Source organism: Poecile atricapillus, chromosome 4 (genome assembly GCF_030490865.1).
Source record: "Poecile atricapillus isolate bPoeAtr1 chromosome 4, bPoeAtr1.hap1, whole genome shotgun sequence".
Taxonomy (NCBI): domain Eukaryota; kingdom Metazoa; phylum Chordata; class Aves; order Passeriformes; family Paridae; genus Poecile; species Poecile atricapillus.
Window position 1 is genome coordinate 35,105,371 of NC_081252.1, and position 25,877 is coordinate 35,131,247.

Genomic DNA, 25,877 nt, shown 5'->3' on the forward strand with positions numbered 1-25,877 from the left:
TAATAAGTACAGAACTATTATTTCACACTCTCACAGTATCATCCAAACTGTGATAAATACTCTGTTTCATAGATTTGTTTTGCTTGTTTGTTTCTAGAAACCAAAGCTGTATCAAATTCTTTGGAAAATTTCTTGAGTTCTTGAAACAAACACCAGAGTCTCTGAAGATAGTAAAATACTTCAAGCATTAAGCTGTAATTATATTTATTACCTGTTGCACAGGCAAAATTCTCTAAGTTTTGTATTTTAGCTTTACTCTTAATAAAGCACAAAGGGTCAGCTGCAAAACAGATTTCTGGAAATCTCACAGTCAATGGGCCTCAAGTTACACTTCACTGTAGGCTTTATGCAAACAAGAGGGGGGAGAAAAAAAGGCTGGAGGGGAATAGAATAATGGTGAAATGAAGTCTAGAAGCTAAAGTGACTGATGATCTCTGAAGAGAGTTTAGCTATTTTCTTAAGTTTGTATTTAGCAAACGGAATAAAATGACAACCAATGCATCTCACCAGCAGCAATACTTACTATCTAACAATATTGAAATGTGAATTAGCAAAGACTAATATTTTAAATACTATAAACCTATCAACATGACTGCATTTTTATAAGCTCCCTGAAAACTGAGATCTTAAAACCACATTTTGCAGATTTGTGCTTTTTTTCCCTCACTACAGACTATTCTTCCAACAGATTACATTCATTTATGTAACAATCTAAATCAAAAGTGTAAGTCTTACTTTTACCAAACATAATGCCAGACAAATGCATGTGCTTTGTTTTTTGGGGTGACAGGGTATGTTCATTGGTTTTGTTTGCTGATTGGCTTGGTTTTTTTTTTTAAAAAGGAAACTACTATCAATTTTTAGAAGAACAATATAAAAATTGTACATTCAAAGTATGAAAACATTAAAGTTACAAGAAAAAAAAATCTCATGTACATTGTCATTGTTTGGCACATGGTCTGGTTTCCAAACAAATCTGAAAACCTGTATTAGTCTGCTGGAAAGAAAAACTTTATTTAAAGAACAACAAACCACACACTCATCCCAGTTCAAATCAGTATGTGTACCATGAAAAGACTTAAAGCAAACTCAAGGAAAGTAAACATCGTGGTGGAGGAAGATGTGCTTTTTGGGAGTTTTGCTTTGAAAGAAACCCCTCTTCTTTCAAAGACGTCAGTGCACCAGTCAGAGCTGATCTACTCAGATCTGGAAGTCAAAAATCTCCTCCTGAACTTCCTAGGGTATTTAAACATCAGGACTATTTAAGTCATATTTTAATTTTACTCAGAGATGTGTTCAAATTTATGAAATTATATACTCCTGGAGGGATCCTGAAATGCCATGCTACAGCTTTTCTCCATGGAAATCAGACACAAGGTTTGAAATCCCTCTGATAAAGGAAAAGTCTTGTATCTGTCTCATCACATGCTAAGCCTGAGGAAAGAACAGCAGATTTCTTTACTGCAAGAAAGAGGCACTGGCACTGTAGTTTTCTAAGAGCATACATAACATGTATGTATGTATACATAACATGTATAACATGAATAAAGTACTCAATTAAAAGCCATCTGGGAAGTTCAGCAAAAAATGTCATCTGCATTTGGAGACAGCTCAGATGATGAAAAAGCATCACCTCAGCTTGCCAGGAGCAGAGTGTTTCTGGATATACACAGGAGTCAAACTTTTTAGGTAGTCAGAAACTACTAATAAGAAGAGTATCAAAACACATTAGCAAAGATAGGTCAGTCGTTTTGTAATGACATAGATGATATGCACAAATGACAATAATTACCTAGGCCAGAACTGCAGGATTAAAATCCTGGAAAACCTTGAGATTGAAGTAAACTTTCCAGCCAAGGTCAAATGCCTCAAAATACAAAAAAACTTACCTTTCCTCCTGCCTATTCTGTGAACTGCATGTACTTTAACAACAGAAGACAAAGAAAATGCCTCCATCAATTACTTCAACTTTGAATTATGTCATCTCCAAAATATTCTTCAGTTTCATTACAATTTTAATAAATGAATAACCTTAGTCCTGAACTTGAGCAGTAACTGAGGATACTATTACAAATATAAAATTGGTAATAAAATCAACTTTAGCTGAGTCTAACTTAGCACACTCAGTGTCACATTCCCTGCCTCATCAGTATAAAAACAGGACTTCAATTTTCCTGTCCAAAACCTTTAGAATCCTATTTCCATACAATTTTTCTGCATTCCATTAAAAACCCCACACATAGTAAGAAAAAGCCCACCCACACCACAAAAACCCAAACCAATCACTATCTGGTGGGAATGCAAAAAAGGTTGACTCTAAACAGACAAAACTGAAATGAATTGTGAAAGCAAAGGATGTAACAGCGCCAGTTTTGACCTTTAGAAGGACCCAGCTTTTCAGCAAACATGAATTCCTTTGTATTGGAGGTGAAATGGCAAATATTTCCTGTTATTAAGGAAAGTTTTGGATTACCTTCTCCTCACTCAAATACAAGTCTTCTGATAACTAGCCACAATGACAATAAAAAGACTTTTAAGACTATCCTGAAGCTGTACTTAAAAGCAGATCATGTTGCTATTGGGAAGAACAATAACACTGCATACATGGCCATCACAAAAATTGCATTAAGCTTTTTTGATGGTGAAAACAATTTCAGGGCTCTGACAGCTAGGAATTTTTCCTCTCCTAATTTCAGATATAAAACCAACAACCATAGAACATAAAAACTAATGACCTGCTGCTTTAAAGGTCAAAAGATCTGAAAATAAAGACTGAACTTTAACCCTTTGGTGCCATCACAACCACAGCCCCCACAAATATCCCAGGCTCACAAATGTAGCCTTCCTACCAGCTTAATTTGGAAAGAGCCACCAGAATTTTTAACAAGGCTTTGAATCACAGAAAGGTTTTGTCTTTGGAACTTTTCATTGATGATTCTACAACTGCAGAGTTTTGTTCCTTTATTCCCTCCATACCATGTTTTCAACTTCAGTGGTAACAGAGATACCATCTGCTTCAGTGTCATTCAAAGCAAGAGGCAGCCTTTAAGTAACCAAACAAATTTTTGTGTAGTTCAGAGCAAAAACTGATGTTATGCATACAAAGTCCACTAAAAAAGCAGAGATAAGATGCAAAACAACAGAGCTCTTCAGCTGAATATGAAATCTGATACTTTACATGGGTAGTCAGGTTCAAATTACTATTTTGCAGCCATATTTGAGTATGCAGCTACAATGCACAGGCTGCAATCTCAACACACCTTATTTTATCATACCTTTACAGTTTAACTATCTCTAGTCACCAGAGCAGAAGAAATAGATCTGAATCTACAAGATACTCCACACTTTGACCCCAATCTAGCATTGCACAGAAGCAGCAGCAGATCTTTCAGCACAGTCCCTCTGAAGAGTTTCCTGATCAGATCAAAGTATTCACATCGTACCTAGGGGAAGAGAATCAGCTCCTGTCTAAGTCATGCATGTGACTCACACCTAAAACATGAATTAGCTCCACGATATTGAGCATGGCTAACTGAGGAACAAGTTTGATGGGCAATCACAGGAAAGAGAGGTCAAGAAGACCTCTGAGAAATCACCTAGGTCATGCCTTCAGCAACGGCATCACTAACCAACATCAACTACAAAATCACACAGAGGAGACAACCCATACCATATAATGATACCAGTAACAATCATCAGCAGCTAGAAATGGAAAAAGAGTACAAAAGGTAATTAAATTGACATAAGGAAGCAGGAGAAACAAAAACTAAAGAAAAATGGAAAATAAAAAGATGGTGTCCTGGTTTCTAGAGTAATACCCCATAGAAGACATAGTTTAGTCTAATATCAAAAGGCAGCTTTAACTCAAAAATTTGTGGATTAGTTATTTGTAACTAACTCCAGCTAATTGCACATGGCATGCCCTGTGAATCGAGAGATAATTAAACACATTAAGTGACAACAATTGAATTCTAAGAATACACTTGATCCCCTTGAGGCCCAATTTTCTCTGTTTTAATCCTGCTCACTTATTTCCACTTAAATAATAGCTTTGCTTGCCTCTGGCTGAGCAAAGTTCAGGATTACACCACTAATTAACTAGTGGCACTGGGATTTCTAGGCCTACACAAAGTAGCAAAGACTTTAGTTCAGCAAGTACCCTAGAAACTCTGCTATGCCACTGACTGTTACTTCCTTGGAACAGGAATTACTTTCTTGGTTCGTCTGTGGTAGGGTTACATATTTTCAAAGACTACATAGCACCGGTTAATGCAAGAACATGACCTTGGAGAGAAAGCTTTCTGTATTATGAACATCTGCAAAGTAATCTTAATTGTCTGAATTCCTACTTGTATGGACTGATTCTGAAAACTTACACACAGCCCACTTGCAAATTTTTAAGCCTAATTCTTTGTGTCTCCACTGACTGCAAACTGAACTTAACTGTGGACTCAACTGCACCAAGTCTGCCTTTGCAGAACGGTACGACCAAAGGCAGCCTAAGTGAAAGGGAACTGGCTATTACATGCAATTCATCTTTTCTGACTAGAAAAAAAACTCGAGCTTCCCAAAGACTATCTTGATTTGAAACAGAATATTTTAAAACACCTAAAGGCACTATAACTGAAAATACATGCTTAGCAGGTATGACACATAGAGTTATTACAATGTTTTGCTTGTTGTCATTTTATTTAGACCAAATTAAACAGCCCTGAAATAAAAAAAACACTTCTATGGCAACTCTCACATCACACTGCACAAAGATACATGTGGTACAATGCACCTTTGGGAAACTAAGTGGAAATTTTGAAACCTATCCCTTTTAGTATTCAACAAATGATTATTCCTGTAGGCATTCTTCTTTTCCAGAAAGTATTAAAGGGTTTTTTTCTGATTAATCTGAAGACAGCAAGTAACCACTTTTAAGAAAATCTATTTAAAACTTTTTATTATAAAAAAAGCGTGGAGTAGCGTGTACATCATGGCATAAGAACTAAAAACTGTTTCAATACCTAAAAAATTCTCTAGCTCTTGTAGCATAGTTCAAGTGTTTCCAACTGTCCAGTTTCAGATTATTTGCAGTTTCCAAAACTGCTGATGTAAAATTAAATCCCACCTGGACACATTTTGTAGGGCACATTACAGGTTCCCTAAAACACTTTACCATTTCACGTAAAAGAAAGAACATACTTCTTATGCTTTCTGCAGCTAAATTGCTACACAAGTGAATTATTTCATTTGTGCCTTCTCAAGACAGTGATACTTTTTGACAGTGACATTTAAGTGTTCTACATTCATCTTACAGGGCTGGAGATAGCTCAAATTGAATCAAGATTTCTTTGATAAGTGAAATAGGCCTGCAAGCAACTATTTTTTAAATACTTCCATTTCGTCTAGGTGAATTTTTGTTCGTTTGTGAGGTTTTTCTCCCTAAGAATATTATTTCTCAATAGTATTGATCCATTATGATTAACTGAGTATCTAGAAAGAGTTTCAGATATTTTAAAAAAACATTATCAACTGAATCTCTTGATAAATAGACATTTTGGAAAGAAGACAGTCATGAGAGCTTGATCCAAGTGCTATATTTATAAGTAAACCTGAATGAGGCAATTTAGGCTAGCAAAAAAACATCAACTTGAAAACCTATTTGTTTATCTTAAAGTATTTTACTACTGGAAAAAGAAAAAAATCACTTTTTTTTGCCTTTAATCCCCCAAACTTCTTTATTTAAACTGAAGTTTACAACGTATTAGCTCTAAGTTTCTGAACTGCATACTTGGAAATGTGTAGTTCTCTGGGCAGCTCACAGACAGAGGGAAACACCCCTTCCTGACCATAAAAGGTCCGAGTGCATGTTCTCAAGCGGAAAATGTGTGGGATCTTATTTACAAACGTATAAATACATGCCATTCCTTTGCGCTCACAGGCACGGTTGAAAGCGAGCCAGAAAAGGAAGTACTAGCAACTTGATCTGAGATTTCTACTACATTTTGTCTGGCATGGTACCACTTCAGCCTGTATTTTCATAAATGTCTAATTATTGCAGTGAATAAGGTCAGAAAATACTGCCCAAATCTGAATCGTATTTTTCAGTTTGTGCTCCAAGCATCTATTTCCCTTTATTCCTCCCCCAACACCTTTACAGCCTCCTAAGGCAGCGGGAAAAGGCTCAGGAGAACAGTAGTGGATCCAGCAGCAACCCAGAAATGAATCTCACAGCAAGCAGTTTTTCCTTTGGAAAGGGTTTCCAAAGAGCCACTGGCAATCAGCATGGCACTGGCACTGTCCTCAGGGACACCAGTCCCTGCTCTCAGCACTGCCTACCAACAACCAGGCTTGGGTCACCGCAGGCTTGACTTAATAGGGTCATCCAAATTTCAGCAGAGCATGCATTAGGCTGTTCATGATTGCAGAATTCACTCATTCTCCCAAAACCCATTAGAGAGAAAAAAACAAAACAAATAATAGTTCAATTGCTAGGGTCTCCCTAAATAAGAAAGGCAATCTTGGAAATTATTCTTTAAATTATCTCAAATTAAATTACAAATAATTTTCTGGGGTGAATTTAAAGGTGACTTTCAATTAAACAATTTAAACAAAATAGTGCCGTGTTATCTTCTAGAACTGCTGAATTTAAAAATACTACTAGAAAATAAGTATCTAGTTCTTATCTTGCCATCTCTATCTGACAAAGTTAATGAGGATTATCATTTGAGTAGGTGTTACTTATTCCATGCATAAGAATTGGAACTTCAGAGCACAGAAGAAAGCAGAGGTAGACATGTTCTCTATTAATTTACTTTTCTAAGAATATTTGTTATTTTGGTTGCAGTCAAAAACCCCATTTCTAAATGCAGAATGGCATCCAAATGCTGGCACCAGAGACAATTGAAAGATAGTTAGGTGAAGCATCTGGTAATCTAAAATGTTTTTCTTCATGTAAAAAACCCTAGAAAACATTCTGTTTAAAGAGGAGGGCGGAGTGGAAATCAATCACAGTGCACACACAAGGTAGACAAAGGTGGGGTTACCTCATGAGAGAAACTCAACAGTAAACAAATAAAATTCAACTCTAAAATAGGGCAAGGAACAGGATGAGAAATGAGCAACTACTTTGCAATATCTTAATATCCCTGGCCACACTGAAGAACCTGCTTACCCCAGGGGCAGGTTCTCCTGCAAACTAGGATCTAAAATAATCAGCAAGGACTAAAAAAAACCCAAACCCTTAAATCTCTGCTCTTCTTAGGCAGAGGCATAATGGAGGAATAGATTCCAGCTATTAAGGTTTACAAATGAAAAAAATGTCCAAGGGAAGAAAACCAAGGCCAAAACAAACAAAACACCACTTGACACCACAACCTAATGCTAGGAAAGAACACTTGAGAAAGTTTACTTTCCATTTTTACAGTCACCACCTGATGTACAGCATCTTTTACCCATATTAACAATGATATACTTGAAGTGGAACATTGAAATGTCTTGATCCTGTGAAATTTATAGCTTTGACCCGCTGGAGTCTCTATCACCTCCAGATCTGAGCACAACACAAAGCAATTTCTGAGCATCTTCCCCATGTGAGGAGCTGCTGTCTGTCCTACTGGGACAGGACTACACAGCTGAGAGGAAAACCTGAATATTAAGAAGCTGAGGCAAAAGCATGGAAAATCAGAGAAAACACTATTACTGTGTAAAACCAGGGTCTACTTGTATCTTGAATACTACTTCTCAGTATTTTTGATACTCAAAATACATGAAACAACCAAAGTAAGATATTTACCAGTTATGTGGTTAAACTTTCTCACTAGAAATTGCAAATAGCAAAAGTTTACAAGATCTCAAAAGTCTCTTGGGCTACCAAACACTCAAATTCTGCCTGCAACTTCTAAAAATTTCTGACTCCTACAACACTGTAAGGCAGGAGAATAGTCCAGGGAATGATTGTTACATTCCATGCTGGGTACTGTCAAACAAAACACATTGAGCCAACTGTACCTTTAATTTGGCTGGGTATAGCTGCTATTACTTTCTAGAACTTTCTCGGGGAATTGCCTTGGCACACAGGTTTCATTACTAGCTTTCTTTTAATCTACAGTCTTGAGATCACAGCATTATATTTAACCTTATCTCTTCCTTTTGGCCTCATTACCATTTGATGATATTCAAAATTCACATTATTTCATATCTTTAATTACATTGCCTACCTTTAATAAAATTGTTTCATCTCAAATACAAAGCACTTCTTTCTGAGTACAGTCAACCATATTTTTTTATTGAATTCTCCTCAGCCTAATATCAATTATATAAGCTACCTACCACTAAGTTTTACTTCTTTAAAAGTATCCATGTTTACAAGGTAGATTGATAATTCTTATTATTTAATTTTTTCATGGTAAATAGGAGTCCTGTCTGAGTGAACTTCTCAATTTATCTGCCCATAACTCTGTTCCATTTCCCTTCTCTTTCTCAAAGACTTTAGCTCTGTTTTCAAGCCCTGGTTCCTATGGCTTCCCCAAGTTTAAAATGAAATTAACAAATGGACATTCAATCAGATCTTCTATGTGAGTATCTCAAAAAATACTAAAAAAGAATCAAAGTTGTATAAAGTTGGGCAACAGAATAGCAACTACATTCTTAACAGATGTAAATGGTAGATAAGAACCTCAAAGCAGTTAATAAAAGGTTGCTCTAACAGCAGACATTATTATAGAGCAAGAAAATTAAGTGTTTAGAAAGGAATTTATGGGGACCAAAAGCAATCCTCCAATTTGATTTTGGTCAAAACTGTGCTAACCTGCAGCAAGTGATAGGGGATGTCAATCTCCATCTCAACCCCCCAGCATGAATGGGGGGAGAGAAAGGTAAAAACATAACAAAACAAGCAACAAAACTCTCACAAACAATTAAAGAAGAGCCTTTGTGTCCCCTCCAGTATCAGTAAAACAGATGTAAGACAAGCACAGTCTTCAAACCTTCTTCATCTAACATTCTGTATTTATTTGAAAGCTGACTCAAGTAGTAGCTAAACCTAATTTCAGCCAAGATACAAGAATAGAACCTTAACCTTGTGCTTTCAACTGCAGGCTGCTCGTGCTTTGTTACTACATAAATGATAGTAAATGATGCTGTGATACAAAGAAATATAACTGAAGTTTTACACTGAGAGACTGTCATTAAATTAAGTCCCCGGCAGCATTTTTGCCTCAAGGCAGTAATAAAAAGGTCTTCATTATCCTGGAAGATTTCTGTAGGTGCTTCAAGAAAGTTGTTGACAGTACCTAATATAGAGCTACAGCTTGCTAAGTGTATATTTAAATTGCATATGAATACAATTGTTGGAGGTGGCATTGTCATCATTAGATAACCCTCTGCAGAGAGATGAAGATAGTAAAATTCTGAAGCAAATTATGAGAAAGCTATGAAAACAGAATTATATCTAACCTCAGAAATTAACAACATAGAAATATTTTATTTTACCTTAAAAAACACAAGTATCTGAACCTATTTAAAGCTATTTTCTGGACACAATCTCTTTGAATGTAATATTGCTTAGTTGAACCAGTATTTGTAAATAGAGGTTTGAAGAAGTAGGGAAAATATTGCACCTAGAACCAATGTACCAGATACTCTATTCATAAAGGAATAAAATTCAGAAAAGCTGAATTACATGCAGAAGGCTTCAGTTCTGAAGGAAATTTCTGAAGGAAATTTCAGAGCAGGAAGAATTTTAAAAACAAGGGTACCCACCTTAAAAATAAAACAGAAGCGTAATTTTCAGAGAATGAAAGCCATTTCTGTGAATTAGATCTTGTTTGCTTACATACATTCTTAAAATCTGCAAAGTATTACTATTTTTTTCTAGCTACTGTCCCTACTTCTTAAACACAGAATTTATGAAACTGCAAAAGACAGCATCTTAGCAGTATCTCTTTCTCTAGTGAAAAGAAAGCATTTATTCACATTACCTGGCTAAAAACCATCAACATTTTTCAAGGAAAAGATCTAGAGAAAAAATATTTACCAGATACAGCATTTTATTGGACCTTTTTTTTTTTTTTTTTAAACCATCTTTCTTTTGGTGTTTCTCTATTGTTTGCTGCCCAAAGTAACAGTAACAAACGTCTTGGTCCTTTGACCAAATAATCCCACTGTGTTTATGGGGTGTTCTCTGTTATCAAGTCATCTTGAACGGAGGGAGTGATGATTTTTTGTTTTGTTCAGTCCTCAGGAACTGTACCCCAGACAACTCCAGTAGGATGCCAGATCTTTCCCTCTTGCCATTCTCTGTGACAGAAAGCAGATGCTAGCCAAGCTCTCAAACCCTGATGCCGACCATTATAACTTATTTCTGTAAAAGGTGATTTCAGAGGCTCCAGGGCTGTTCACAGGCAGAGAAATTACCAAAGCTCCTCTTCCTCCTGTTTTCCTTATCCATATATAAATAAATATTTAACCATTTCTGATCAAAATCTTTTTGCCAGGTGCAAGCTGCTGACCTTTCTAATCAAAAAAACAACCCCTTAACCACTGTCTGGTTTGCACACCATTTTGTTAGGGCTCCGTTTATTTAAAAAAAACTTCCAAATCGCATGCATCCACACCAAAAAAAAAAAAAAAAAAAAAAAAAAAAAATCAGGAAGAAGAGAAGGGAAGCCTTGGATGCAATTTTATTTATCCTCAGAAACATTTCAGGAATTAAGAAATAATCCACTTAAAAAGTGCCAGGAATAACAAAATAAAAGCTTGCAGTGAATCCATCTTGGCACCAAGGTACCACTGAGCAGTTTGTTACATTCTCTCTGGCTTCAAGGACCAAGTTCCTAGTGGAAACATAAGCACGTGCCAGAAAAGTAAATATATTGATAACTTTCAGACAGAGATATGGTTTTCCAACTGCCATCAGGTTTCATTTCTTAAATGCTTTGGTCTTGATTTTTAGAAGTATTACAATTTCCTCTTGTTTAAACTATTATTGGTACAAAGCCATCCCTGAAAGCCACATTTACTTGCCACACAAAAGGCAAGCAATTTCAAAGGCCATGTCTGATATTTTAATTTTGGTGCACCACAAGAAAACCACAAGAAAATAGAGATTGCTTATGTTATGAATCCAATATTGATAAAAACCCCAAGCACCTGCTACTTTATCTGTAGTTCATCAGATATAAAAATGCTTACATGACACTGAAAAATGTTTTACCATGAAAAAACTGTAATAGCTGAAAGAATGTTTCTCTCTTCACTCCCTGGAATATGAGCCCTGATTACCTGTTCATACCACCACCAACACCATACACACACAACATACACTGTTTGGAGTGTACAGCCCATCAAAAAGATGTCACTAATGCTGAGGACAAACCAAGCCAGTATATTGCAGTGTTATGAATTGATCACCATCTTTTCTGTTTACAGCTTTATGTCCTGTACCAGTGAAAAGTCTTCCAAACTTCCCTTTTTAAATACTTCTACATGATGGAAGAATAAGGTGATACCAATCTAGCAGTATAAAGTAAGTTCTTCATGCACAACAGGATGAAAAAAATAATTAACCTCATTCAGTAATCATCAAAGAAGAGCTACTGTGCTGGAGCCCTTTTGTTCATTCTTCTACTACAGAAAGGAAAAAGATACAGAGAAAAATAATTTCTAAGCAGTGTTGTCACAGGATCTTGGTTTCTTCTGTTCTTAACTTTCAATGCAGACTTTTCATATTTCTGTCTTTACCTCTCAACATACACCACTTCCTTATGCTTTAATGCATTTGATGTCCAACTATTCTGAAAACTGCAAAAAAGAGCATTTCTCCCTTGCCATTAAGGCAGAAGCATGGGGAGTTTTGTTACAGCTTTTATCGAATTTTTATCAAGAGCACAGATATTCATGTCTGTCCATTAGTATTTTACTGTACATGGAGAAGAGATCCTGTTGTTCAGCATACAGCTTGGATTCCTCAGCTGAGTATAAGAGAGCTTAAAAGAAAATAAAACTCAAAATACAAAAGCATGATTAGCTTTTATCCTTCAAATACTATTTTACATAAATAAGCTTTAATATACTTTAACCATTATTAGTTGGGTTTGGTTTTTTTTCAGATAAGAAGAAATTCAGATGCAGTAAATGATTTTTATAGCTAGACAGGCACAGCCACCATAGCAAACATGATCACAACTCCTGCACTTTATTTCACACTTAATGGGCATAATCAAAAATCTGAAAAAGAAGTCAAGATATTTCCCTTTTCCAGGCTTTGAATTAATGCCAAGGTCTTGATCTTGCAAATGTGCATCATGTAATTTTTTCATTCTAACTAGATCAAATCACTTCCCAACTTCAGTGGAATTCCTCATACAAAAAGGTCAAGCCTTTTTATGTATCTTAGGGAACAACTCTGCAATGTATCTTTGCATCTTTTAATTCTATCCAATGCAAAGTATTGTCAGTGGGGAAGTTCAGCTGGTAACACACTATTTATAAAAAAAGTATACATGCTCAGTAGGCATAATAAATTGTTAGTAAATATAATAGCATGCTTTACAGTAATTAGCAAGTTTAGAACTGCTTTTATGCTAAGGATTTGACGAAAGCAGGGACAGAAATTAATATTTTTGATAACAGCTTGCTTTTAAGTATCTTACAAGATATCTTTTAAAGCAGACTTTGAGCTTCAAAGTAATGAATGTTCAGCAAATCAATGGAAAAAAAAATAAAAAACAGCTACCTTTGAAAAATATTATATTTTAGTTGACTCTGAAGTCTTAAGTCAGCCAAGGGAATGCAGTAGAGGCAAAAATAAAAACTTGTTTTTAATAAATTAGTTATTAATGAAGGATCATGCACTTTAAGAAAATCACAAAAACTTAAAAATCCAAACAAAAACTACGTATTTCAGAGCTATTTTTGAAGATCCTAAAGTAGGGCTGGGGAATCATGACTCAGAAACTAATAGCTCCTTTATTCTGTATTCAGTAGCAACATTTGTGTACACACAGATTCCAAAACCAGACAGTGTGAACCCTCTGCAGCCACACATTACCCCTCTGTGGAGTAGATAGCTCAATATGCAGCTTGGAGGTGGCTAATGATACACATGTTCAACAGCCACTATCGCCTGGAATTAAATGACTTTAAGAACAGATGACATGCAGAAGAGCAGAGAAGACTCTGTTCTTCCCAAACCCAAGAAAATGAAAATCAAATGTAATTATTGTCACATCACCTAGCATTAGTTGATGTCCATGTACATGTAAAAGATTACTATTTAAACTCTACACAATTTATTGAATGTTTAAGACCTGTTAACACACTGATAGCCCTTGAACTTAAATTCAGTCAAAATACTTCTTAGCTCCAATGTTCACCATTGCTTGCCCAAGCCAACTTAAGAGATTCTCAGATTCTCACTTTCTGAAAAACTACAGAGAACATATTCTCATCTGAAATGCAAATACTGAATGTAAAGTTACCAAAGATTTCCTAAAACTGAGAAAATCTGAACAGGTCAACCTAGCCCAAGAACAAACCTCAAGAAAAAGAATGAGAACAAACATATATTAAGCATCTACGTACATAAAAATGTCAGAATACACCACACAAGTGAACCATAAATTTGAATAATTAAAGACCATCTACTGAGCAGCTGCTGCTAGAAAGAAATGTTGGGCTGTTAAAACTGTCCCTGAGAAAATGAAGACTCCCTTCTATAGTGAAACCTTTTAAAGACTTTCAGATGAATCAGAACCATTAAAAAATGTGGGTGTTTTTTTCCCATACTGAGCAAGAGAAATCAACTTTATTCAAGGGCATTGATCCAACCTGCAAACAGCATTTTTAATATTAGATAGATCGCCAAACTTAAACTCAAGGAGAAGCTAAAAATCTTATAAACTCAATGGTCAGTGTTACATATACTACTAGCACATCATAGTTTCTTTCCCCAGTGAGAAAGTCTAACTGGGTCCCAATTTTGGTAATGTAACTATGATAAAAGCAATAACAATTTGGAAACATTTCTCTGCTACTTCCTTGAGTATTACCACTACATCAACCTCCAGATGCATCTTGACAAATGAGGCCAACCAGAGTTTTGTAAGATTATTGCTGATAAGGCCTGCACATGCTTTAGAAACATATTTATCTTTCTACCTGACAATTATACAAAACCATCTTTTTCCCCACAAGCAATATGAAAATTTTGCAAATCAGGCAGGTATTTAAGCAACAGAGCTCTCTTTACTGTCATACTCTGCCGAGGTGTGGCATTCTTGAGGTGTTAGGTAATACCAGAAACAATCTCAGTGGTCTCTCTTCAAATGAAAATTATTGAACTCAAACTCTGTGCCCATACTCTTTGGGCTCAGCCTGGGACACCCACTTCCCTACACACATACCAGTTCTTGCAGGTACTGGGAACAAGTACAGAATAAAGATGCCCAAGGAAGAAACAAAAGAAATGGCTGTTCTCAGCACCTTATGCCAATCTTTATAAAGGTAAGGATTGGTGAAAGACTTAACTGTCACAAATTCAATCTGCATTTCAAAAGGAGTAACTACAAGGCTGCATTAGCACTAAAGGCAAGTACTTTGTGACTTCTCATAACAGAAAGTACTGTGAGAAATATAGTGAGTGCTCAGCAGAAATTTTTGAGTATTTAGAGTTTCAGGCTCCAGTCTGCCTAAAAATATGCAGCACACCTTGGGCCTGGGAGTTTTAAATGACACAAAGAAAGCAAGGCCATCAAGAATCATTAGCCATATTTTAAAATAGCAGGCAAGGTCATATCCAACAGTTTAATCTCCTTTTATAGAGATAATGTTTGTTTTGGAACCATTACTTGTTAGCTGACAATTAAAAGGTTTTACCTCACTTTCAGATCCACTATAATTTCACATGCAAAAGAAATTTTGGCAGGTATGAACCTCCCTGTGTAACAACAGACCAACTAAGTAGTAAGACATGGAAGCCTTGAAATATTAAGATAGAACACTTCCCCAAAAATTATTTTTGAAACGCAAATTGGCAACAATATACATACAAGCCTTTTACACTTGACACTGTCTGATGCAACATTCATTCAAATCCCTTTCTGAAGAACTTCTTCAAACGCTGCACAGAGATATACACTTTCCAGGTAACAACTGCTAGTTTCACAGGCACATTATCAAGCATTCAAGAGATACATCAACAGTTCTTTACTTAGCACTGTACATACAAATACAGAGCTTCACCCATGTACAGTTAATCACGACTAACTCCAAACTTGTGCTTAGCAAAATTATTTTCTCTCTGAAACAATATGCAGATTTTAGTGCATGAAGAGTTATGAAAGGCAACTGAAGTTGCTTTGGTAGTAAGAAAGCAAGCATATCTCATGAGAAGGGAATGCATCTTAACATTCAGAAATCTTCGGTATCATATTTTTCACTCCACTTTTTCACTCCTCTCCAACAAGTGATGAAGTGAGTTGGGAGGGCCTTGTGAGGTGACACACCATAGATACGATGTTCAGTGCTTCAATGAGATACAACACACATTTCTGTGACTAACACAGCATAGTTTGGATCACAGTCGCTGCTGTTCTGTGCAAACCTATTTATACTAACAGAGCAGAGGGCCAAAACGTTTGTTTTGTAATTGGTCCAGGCATGTTTGAATCCAGAAGGGAAACTCTTTTAGTTGATTTTCCCTGGGAATACTACAAAGTTCCACTATGGCGTCACAGTGTAACCATGAAGATCAAGAAAGGCTCCTCATTCACATAGAAAAATAACACATCATAGTACTGAATTGTTCTCCTGCATCTTGGTTTTACTTTGAATGCACTGAAATGTTCAAAAACACTTTTTCTGAAAATTTGTCATCTGTAGTGTCAAAGGCATTCCTGGCAGAGGAAGAAAATCTCGTTGAGGGCAAAATTCAGTCAAGATGACTATAAAAACCTAATACACACCTTTGAATTCGGACTGAATATCCATCACTTAAACATCTTGTAAATGACCCAATTTGTTTACACGCCCCTGTAGCTTTTTATGACTTTTCCATAAAGAAGTTATTACATCCATTCCTTTTATTTTGTTTTAGAGCATTTGAATGAGCCCCAGAACCACAAGCAAGTGAAACAGATTCTCTGCAGATGGAAGTGGCCTCATATAACTCCCCACTACCGGTGAAACAGTCAGAACACTTTCAATTTGGAAATGCCGTACCTTCACACACAGCAGAAGAATTTCCTGGGCCATATGTCTTTTTTAATGTTTAACAATTGCATAGAATGAGTGCTGGTTTCCTTGTCAATCCAAGGAGGAACTTGGAGCCTCTAGGACTAATGCCTTGGATTGTTTGGAACAAAGGTGAGCACAGTTGGATGGTTGCACAGAGAATAACACTGGCAGAGAAAAAGTAATAAAATAGAAAATAATAATAATCAAACTTAGATATTCTAGCTGCTTTCATACAATAGCTCATCCAGTGAAGCTGCCTAGATAACAGTTTAGTAAGAGACTGGACAACTAAGCCGTGTGAAAAAGACTATAACAAGATCACAATTGAAACAAAAGCTATACTGTGCATTAGTTCAGAAATAAGTACTTCTTCCAGCAAAGTCACTCTCTCACTTCATGTGCTTTTAAACAAATAATGCTGAAAAAAAGGCATAGAGAAATTAGGAGCTACAGATTAACAGGGAAGGTGTGCTAAGAGCATTTCCAAAATCATTTTTCCAGTATAAACTACTCCTCAAACATGACACTCACTGGTATCTTGCACACAAAAACTTAGAACTTTGCTGATATGTGCCAATGGTTTATAGGCGTAGAATATTGAAACTACAAAAAGGGCACCACTCCTTTATCTTTTACTGCCTGAACCTAGCTTGAAGCCCATTTATCAGATTACAGGACCAACTCCCTAATTAACTGAACCATCTAATTCCTTGCCCCCCCACCTTCTTACATGATTTATTGCCAATTCATAATAAGAATACTACAGCAGCAGCAATGTAAAAAGGAATTAAATGTACAGAAAACACAAGCAGCATTGTTTCCTCTTCCCAAGACATTCTTTGCTCTTCAGAGACAGACAGATTAAGGTTTCAAGAAATTCACATAAGGGTGATAAGTGATCCAGCACTCAAAATTATCACTGACTATGCCAGACATTTACTGAAGTTAGGAAGACCCCCCTGCTTTCCTTTAGTAGTACTGTAATATCATAGGGAACATATTAGGATAGGTACCCAACCAAAAGCACTTTTCATCTAGAAAACCAAGCCCTAAAAAATTAAAACCAAAGACTTTTAATTCCAGCTACAATGCCGGCAAAGTGCATGACCAAAGTAAAGCCCCAGCCTGCCTCCCTTTACCAAGCTTTATTCAGGATCGGTGGTACCCTCCCCTTCATGTGGAGAAATCAGCATGACAGTGATCAAACTGAGCCATGCCTGCATGCTGTTTTAATGCAGCTAATAACCAGTCTTGATTAATTCAAGGAGAAATTTCAGTGTTTTGGGCTTCCAGGGAGGTAGGAACAGAGGTGACCTTTAGCCTAGAAGAATTTCCTTAAAATGTCCATTTGAAAATGGTACCTTGAATTTACCACAAAATGCCAAGTTTAATGAATAATTAATGACGATTAATTCACTAATAGGCACATTGCCACAGGAAAAAGAAGTGTTATTGATTATTCCCTTGCAATTCTTATTCTCAACAGTATAAAAGGATGCAACTTCATGGGAAATTTTCTTATTTCATTTCTCCTTCTGCTCGTATTGTATTAGATTCATTCATATCCTCTTTCCCCAGCTCCAAACACCTGTATATAAAAATGGCAGAAAGAAAATAAAATTCCAAAACCAAAAGCAGCAACCATCACTGTGAAGATCCTCACTGCAGAGTTAACATGCATAGTCTTAAATTAGCTCACAAGAATGAGAATAACCACACAGTGAAATAATGATCCAGTGGCTCAAAGAGACTTAGCTAAACAGCTGAGGAGTTCTTTCAACTTCAGCTGAAGACAGCTCACATGAGGGTCTGGTCAGCAAAGGTGAAAGCACATTGCCATGGCTTGGGGTGGACTCAGGACTTGTGAGTTCCACAGTGGCAAGAAGCCAAGTGGGCTCCAAGCCCAGGGCAAACATAAGGTCATGCCTACACAAGGTGAACGCCAAAGTCCAAAACTGAGGGCACACTCAACAAAGATAGAATAGTTGGAAGAGAACTAATTAAACCCAGAATAATAACCAGTACTTGCAAACCCTAACGCAGATGGTTTGCGGGAGATTAAGGAATTAGCTAGGCTCTCTCTTTTGTTTATATTAGTTTTTAGTATTTCTTATACTCTCTGTGTGTAAGACTTTCTCCCAGAGCATCCAGAGTCCTGCCTTTTGTCACCCAGCCAGCCAACTGCTGTGGAAACTGATTAAGTTACAGAAATGTAGTGAAATGTGTTAATGTACACACACTTTGTAAAGATGAGGTGCCTTCACACATAAGACTGCTTAGCATGCTGTAGAATCATGAAATTAAACACAAACAGACCAGTGTAACACTAAAGATTTGTTTGAAAAAATCTCAGTGGAATTATGTCAAGAAGAGGTGATCAGAAGACAGATGAACCTTAAGACTAGGATGTCTATGGATGGAGCCAGGAACAAATTTTCCAGGCATTGTCGCCTTAAAATAGCATCCTACAGTCTAAGAAAGCCCCTTCAAAACACGAATTTATATTTCAGCTTCACAATAACACATTATGAATTTTCACTTACCTACTAGAATAAAAGCATTTCACATTCAAACACAAGCTGAAAAAGTTCTCCCCAAAAGGGAATGGCAGGGCTGGGTTGGTTTTAACATGCAATTAATTTCTCAGAAACACTAAAACAACAAAGCACTCATATAGACACTTAAGTGCTACTAAAATAACTATGTTTCTATGTTTAAGCCCTACTTCCTTTCTGTTCCAGTAACTTTTTCTAAGTCACACTGGTTTCTGCTAAAGGGCTACATCTGTACAGGCCAATTCTTAACTTGCTTACACACCAAGAAGTCTATTTCCCATGGCATGCACTTTGTGGCTAAAAAGCAAAGGCATGGCTCTCTGGCAAAGCCAAGAGCTATCTATAAAGCAACTGAGGAGGCTCATTTCTCGATAAGGGAAGTGGGCTTGCTCAGCACATCCTCTTTCTAGCAATCAGGAACTGCCAGACACGACAAAAAGCAAAAGCAGCAACCATCCAACAGAGACAGAAACCCCCCAAACCACTGCTATAATGCACAACCACTGCCATACGATGTAAACCAGTACATAGCTATTACATGTTGCCTATGTAATAATTAAGACTCGAAGGGTTTGGATAAACTTAAAATATATAAAAGCTATTATATTTATGTGAAGACAAAGTTCAACATAAGCTCTTTGGCAATATAGCTGTCCCTGACTCAAGGTATGCCTCATGCTTCTTCTCCATTATAAAACTCTATCTGACTGACAGACAAAACCCCCCAAACAACATGACATAAAGCTTTGAAGTCCAATCTGAAAACTTAGTAAGAACTAGTTAATGCAAAAATAAGATTTTACACTAAATTCCATTCAAGATCCCATTTTAAACTAAATTCCATTTTACACTAAATTCCATTCCAACCCTAAAAAATGCATGGACAGGTTGGAATGACTACATATTTGGGAGAGGAAGTAAAAGTTCTGTGCTTTTAAAACCCTTATTTCACCTAACAGAAGAAACTGAGAGAAGCAACAGGACTAAGGCGAAGTCCCATGCATCACTATGCTGGATGACAAACAATATGCCAGAAGTCAACTACAAACACATAAAAAAACCAGTTTTAGAAACTTTCTTCCTCTGAAATTTATTGTAGTGTTGAACTGCTTCTCTAATTTGTTACAATCTTCTGCTTAAAGTCAAAAGAAGATGTGCTGAAACTCATCACTTTCCAGGAAAACAGCTTTAAAACATTTCAAAGCAAGACTTGAACTAGGCAGAAATAGATTTAACTTGAGAAAAATTGCATCAGTAGCAAGTTTCCCTTTAGGTGACACAACTTATCTATTATATTTCCTTATCTTCTCAAAACTAAGACAATTTCTGCTACCCAGCTGTACTCATTGGGCTGTGCTGGCACTCTTCAATTCAACATGAGCCAGTGGAAGTGGCAAAACACCACGATAAAGTATCTTCAGTTATAAAAGATAATTTTGCAGTCAAATGATTACCTTCAGGCAAAAGCACTGACATGCCTGTCTGTAAGGATTACATGTGCTGCATCACTTGGACATCCACACGTTTTTCTGATGTTCAGCCCAAATTAAAGGAACTTAATCAGAAACTCTTTGTTGTGATGCTGTTCCTCTCCCTGAATTAACTGGGAGCTCTCTTTGGAGACACACAAATCAGGGAATCCTCTGTGTGGTTTAGAGTAGGTGTGGCAGGGCACACACACTTTGAGGTGATGGGACAATCTTCCTCTGGCACTTCAGCTACTCCCTCAGTTCCAGCTGCATCCATCAACTTTTCCCAAGGATGGCCTGAAATATGCAAGTTTCAAACTCTCTCTCAAGGACACACTTATGCGTTTGGTTGTTTTAAGCTACATAAATCTTTCCCATTTCAGAAGATTTAAGAAATAGATTATGAAGTGTTCAGTTAGTGCAACTTATTATTAGGAGTTTCTATTCATGTGTAGGAAGAAGAAAACCAAGCTAATTTCTTTTCAGATCTGTGAAAAGACAGATCATGACTGACACGTTACCTGTGCTGCGGAATTGAGAGAAAACAAGTAAGAGCTTCAGTTTTCTAAGATTTACTTCAGCAACTCTATTTACTGCAGTTCATTAATTCACTTGAAACTGACTACTGGAAAATGAGTCTTTTTAGTTGGTCCTGGTGATTTTCTAACTGACCTAAGGTTCTCAGCCTTCTGAAGTCATTCAGTACTACACTTGAAATGTGCACACCACATAAGCTGTACGCATGGCTTCCAAGAATAGTTTTTACATTATGTTCTGTAGATACACTCGTATTTCTCATAGAAAATGTAACAGCTGATAGCTTAGCAAAAATTACTTTAAACATTTACTGCATCCTGTTCTAAGGCAGCCAAGAAAATAGATCTTAGATTCTCCTGCCATCCCATGTTGTAACCAAATCCAGATTAAGCTCATAACACCACATAAGCAGGTGCACTCAAGGCTACCAGAGTTGAGTCACTAGAATTAAGTCATTCACAGTACTCAACCTACCAATAGTTCCCTCAGACATTTCTGAAGCTACAGAAACAGCATGAAGACACTATGTCAAAAACTGCAGTCAAAAGTAGACAGAAATGAAGCAAGAAAGTAGAAGTGAACCATCCAATTAATCAAATTCAATATACAAGACATTCAGTTTTGTGATTTAAAAGAAATTGAGCATTCAATATTTTTTTCACTCCTTGCTTCAATATGGAAAAATGGTAGTAAATATATCAAAGAACCATAAGAGAAATGATAAAGCCACCTAAGCATGAAAAACCCTTCAAAGCATAATCTGACAAAGAACTGTATAAATGATATCCACCTAGATAAATGGGAGCCCTCACTACATGCACTATTTACTACTACTTTACTTTCCAGAAAACTGTTGCATAAACTTCTTTGATCCTCCAGATGATTATTTACTAAGTGGAATAAAATAAAAGCATTAAATATAAATAGGATTTTTTTTTCATAGAAATCATATAAAACCCCTTACTGTCAAGCAGAATTACAAATAAAACCCGTTCATAAAGAAAACCTCACTATAACAGAGGGCAGGCAAATAAAAACATGGTGATAGTTTTAAGTGGTTTCAAATGGAGCTACACTGGCCCCACAACAACCAACACACTGGATTTCCAGGAGGTACCAGCAAAACACTGTGTTCTAACATATTTAATTTACAATTGCAAAAATACATTTTCACTAGGAAATTGCCACATAAAATAATATTCACTGTGCAGCCAAAACAAGAGAGCTCGTTATGCAAACAATTAGCAAATAAATTGAGTCAAATTGTAATTCTGAAGTTAATATAATTCAGTTATTAAATAAGTGAATATTAGTTAATCCCTAAGCACATGCTTACCCTTTGAAACACAAGTAGTCCCACTGAATTAATAACTGGTCACAGGCATCTTCAGCATCACCTTGAAGCAATAGCTATAGCACCCATGCGTGCAGCTGAGTAACACTGTAATCCATTCTACTGCAAAACTTCTTGGCCACTTAGCAGTTTTACAAGTTGAGGACAGAATTTTTATTTGTAGACTGCGTGAGTAAAAAATCTCCCTCTCTCTCCTGACCAGAGATTATTTGGCACATGAACAGCAATATCTCATTCTCATACTCCAGGGAGTTTTAACCTGCCTCTAGCTAAAAGCTATACAATCTTTAGATTGCAGCAGAGTGTAAAAATCACTCTAATTAAATCAAGTAAGAACTGGTTTGACTAGTGTTACTGATCCCCCAAATAATTAAAATCAGTTAAGAAAAGTCAGAGGTTGGTACTTAGCTATACTTAAACTTGTGCTAATTTTTAAAAGTAAGTTTTGCAAGTGAACAACTATAAAGCAAACCTAAAGTAAGCTGCAAGAGGAACCTGCACTGTTTCAGAGGTTTTCACACAATAGTTTCAGAGCTATTTTTTAAATAAAATTTCTCCTGGCTTTGCATTTGTTCTAAGATGTAGTGACTGTATCTTAGAGCATGCCAAATTTCATTACAAACCATCTGAAACCTGACCTAAGGCAGCCGCATTTCTGATATATGTGAACAGAATCTAGTTTGTACTGTCACCTATACTTACACCTATTTACACTAGTTTTGCTTCCGTGCTGTATGATCTACCTTTTACACCATTGTGCTCCCATTGTTGCACCCTGGAGGCCTTTCAGGGCCCAGCTGCATTATCCTGGAACAAACCTTTTAGAGGAGACTGACAGCATAGCAGGTTACTTTCCAGTCCTGACAAAGTTAAAGCAAAGCAATGACAATAATCTGTGTGTTGATAAGCTCCATATGCACACCATGAATTGAGAGAAGGCAGCTTAACAGCATAAGACATCTCAATATAAAATTGCCAAGCCCATTTTGTCACAAACTGGTGCCCTAAAGCCTCTAAACACCAGGTAGGATGGGAAGGGGTAGAAAGTGAGTGATTTCTCACACAGAGCAGATAATTTCCTGTACTGTGCACAAAGTCTGATTGGTTTCCTGTCAGAATAGCCTGGTCTCCAAGTCTTTTGATCACTTTCCTCTGGCCCTTCACAGTTGCTCTGATTAGAGATTGATCCCCATGCTGCTCTTTGATCAGCAGCTCCAGCAGTCTGCAGGTGCCATATATCATCACATTAACAGGCCACAGCAGTATTAATCTCCCCCTTTTAAATTTATTAGTCCACTGCATATTCTACCCACTCACAGAGCACTGGCAGAGGTCTCTGAAACTTTGCTTTCTATTAGAAGATATGACGTAGAATAGTTTTATCTGGGGAGTCCCAAGTTCAAAGTTGAGAGAATTGAATTAGCCTCGAATCTGAGTTTCTGCTTTATTTCATTACAGTTCAGAGAGTTTTGAGAGCTCCCAGCTTGGCCTTTTGTGTTGGTTTGTGCCCAGGGAGAAAGCCTGTTCTAGCTGACATGCTAAGTACTAAGTTTTTCAAACACACCCCCCTGCCCCGTACATTAAACACCAGGGCTTCCACGAATGCATGCTAACAGCATTAATTTTAGATATTCTACAGTAAGTGTGGTTTCATGCAGTATATAACATTACAGTTTGTAAAGTATTCTTTAAAATGACTTCATAATAGCAGATCAAGAGGAAAGGCGCTTAAAAATCTGAATAATGTAAATCATATGGAGTTCAGAGGCTAAGCAAATTACACACCCCGAAGCTGCCCTTGCTGTATGAAAGGAGTCTTTCTCCAGCTCTGCGCAGCCCCAGCCCAGGGGAACTTGCATTTGAGAGTTTTCTAAACATTTCAGGTACACTTGAAAGTTGAAAGTAATTCTCATTTCCTATGCAGGATTAGCTCGTTTCCAGCCCGTACAAAATACCACTCATTCACGCGCAGACACAAAAACCCACCCCCCGAGAGCGAAGCATTTTAGGGTACAAAGGTGCGGGATCCCTGTCGGGTTTAGCTTGTTCTCTAGTTTGTTTGTTTGTTTGTTTTAGCAGGGCGAGGCGGCGGACGGGAAGGGGACACATTTTGCACCTCAAGTACCGCAGAAGAGGGAGCCGCCGGGCTCCCCCCGCGGCCGCCGAGCCGCCGCTGCCCTTTTACCCGGAGCCGGCGGGCAGAGCAGCGCTGCCCCCGCGCCCACCACCCGCGGCGGGAGGAGAGGAGAGGAGCCCAGAGGGGAGAGGAGCCCAGAGGAGAGGAGAGGAGCCGAGAGCAGAGGAGCCGAGAGCTCCGCTCCGCGCCGGCCGGGCGCCCGCCCCCGCCCTGCCCCGGGCTGCGCAGCGGCGGGCGCTGCGGCTCCTTACCGTTCTGCTCCTTGGCGCCGGAGAAGGCGAACTTGCTGCTGAGATCGGACTCGGCGACGGCCCCCTGCCTCCGGCCGGCCAGGGCAGCTGTCAGCAGGAGCAGCCCGAGGAGGAGCATTGGGCCGGCGGGGCGAGGGGCTCCGGCACAGCAGGCACTGGCGGCGCGGCACCGAGGCCCGGGCGTCTCTCAGCAGCGCCCGGCGCGGGCTGCGCCGCTGGGGAGAAGGCAGCACTGAGCCTGCTCTGGCAGCGGAGAATTGCAGGGTAGTTTCCACATAATCCCATCCAAAACTTTTTCCTAGAGCCCTTTTCTGTGTCTCCAAGTTTTGTTTCCCTTTAGCTTCTTTTTTTTTTTTTTTTTTCCTCTCTCTCTCTTAAAAAGAAAAAGAAAAAAAAAAAAAGGATCAAAGGAAACTCTGGACCTAGACCAGCTTCCCAAGGACTAAACAATCCGTGGCCGTGGCGGGCGGGGGTCGGAGGAGCCGGGGCTGGCGCGGGGCCGCAGTGCCGCCGCGGAGCAGCGCGCACCTGTCAGGCGGAGCGGGGCGGGCGGGGGGCGGGCAGCCCGCGCTCACACACCAGCGCTTCCCTCGCCCGCAGCTCGGCGGCCGTGCTGCCGGCGCGGGCCCTGCCTGCCGGCTCCCCCCTCCCTCCCACGCCCGCCGTCCCATCACGGCGAGGGCGGCACCTGGCGCGGCCGTTTACGCCCCGGGAAGTTGTCGGGGGGAAGAAGGAGGCTGGCGGGCGGCCCCCACTGCTGCCCCTCTCCTGCGGCCAAGTGGCGGCGCAACAGGTGCTGGGAAGGGAACCGGGGCGGGCTCCCCCAGCACCGTCTGCCCCGCGGCTCCCTCCGCCGTCCCCCGAGGAGGACCCGAGGTCACCGCGGTCCGCAGTCGGTTTGTGTATTTGGTAATTAGGGCGAGGTGCTGACTTACCACTATTTGTTTACTGGGTTGTTATGATGGTAATTGGGTTTGTGCTTGAAAACTTGATGCTTGGGTAAACGTTTCATCTAAAGGATGCCCTTAAAAATTGCAGTTTTCAAAACACTGAGAGGTTTTAAAAAGTCTCTGAATATTTTTTGTTTTTTCTTTGCTTGTTTGGGTTTGTTTGGTTTGGGGTTTTTTGTACTAGAAGTTGTTTTGGTTACCCTGAACTGGGACATCTAATAGTTACATAAGCAGATGAAAACGTAGGTTCAACTCTGTAAATGTCCAATTTGTTCCAATGCTGTGTGATACGAGGTGAGGTAAAGCAGACAGGATTGGGCTCCTTTTTGCTGTTTCACCAGAAACCAGAACTGAGATTATGCCAAGGATTATTCCCCTGTTGATGCTGGTGAGGACTAAA

The 25,877-nt window shown here is 38.4% G+C and overlaps 2 protein-coding genes across 2 annotated transcripts in view; one reads left to right on the plus strand and one right to left on the minus strand.

Moving 5' to 3' along the window:
• Positions 1-24,891, minus strand: part of PDGFC (platelet derived growth factor C) — a 120,458-nt gene extending 95,567 nt beyond the window's left edge. The window contains exon 1 of the mRNA XM_058838574.1: positions 24,528-24,891. Within this exon, the coding sequence (XP_058694557.1) occupies positions 24,528-24,645 (118 nt within the window). The 5' untranslated portion in view covers positions 24,646-24,891. The remainder of the gene's footprint in view (positions 1-24,527) is intronic.
• Positions 24,892-25,079: 188 nt separating this feature from the next.
• Positions 25,080-25,877, plus strand: part of GLRB (glycine receptor beta) — a 93,387-nt gene continuing 92,589 nt past the window's right edge. The window contains exon 1 of the mRNA XM_058838573.1: positions 25,080-25,450. The gene's annotated coding sequence lies outside the window, so the exon portion shown is untranslated. The remainder of the gene's footprint in view (positions 25,451-25,877) is intronic.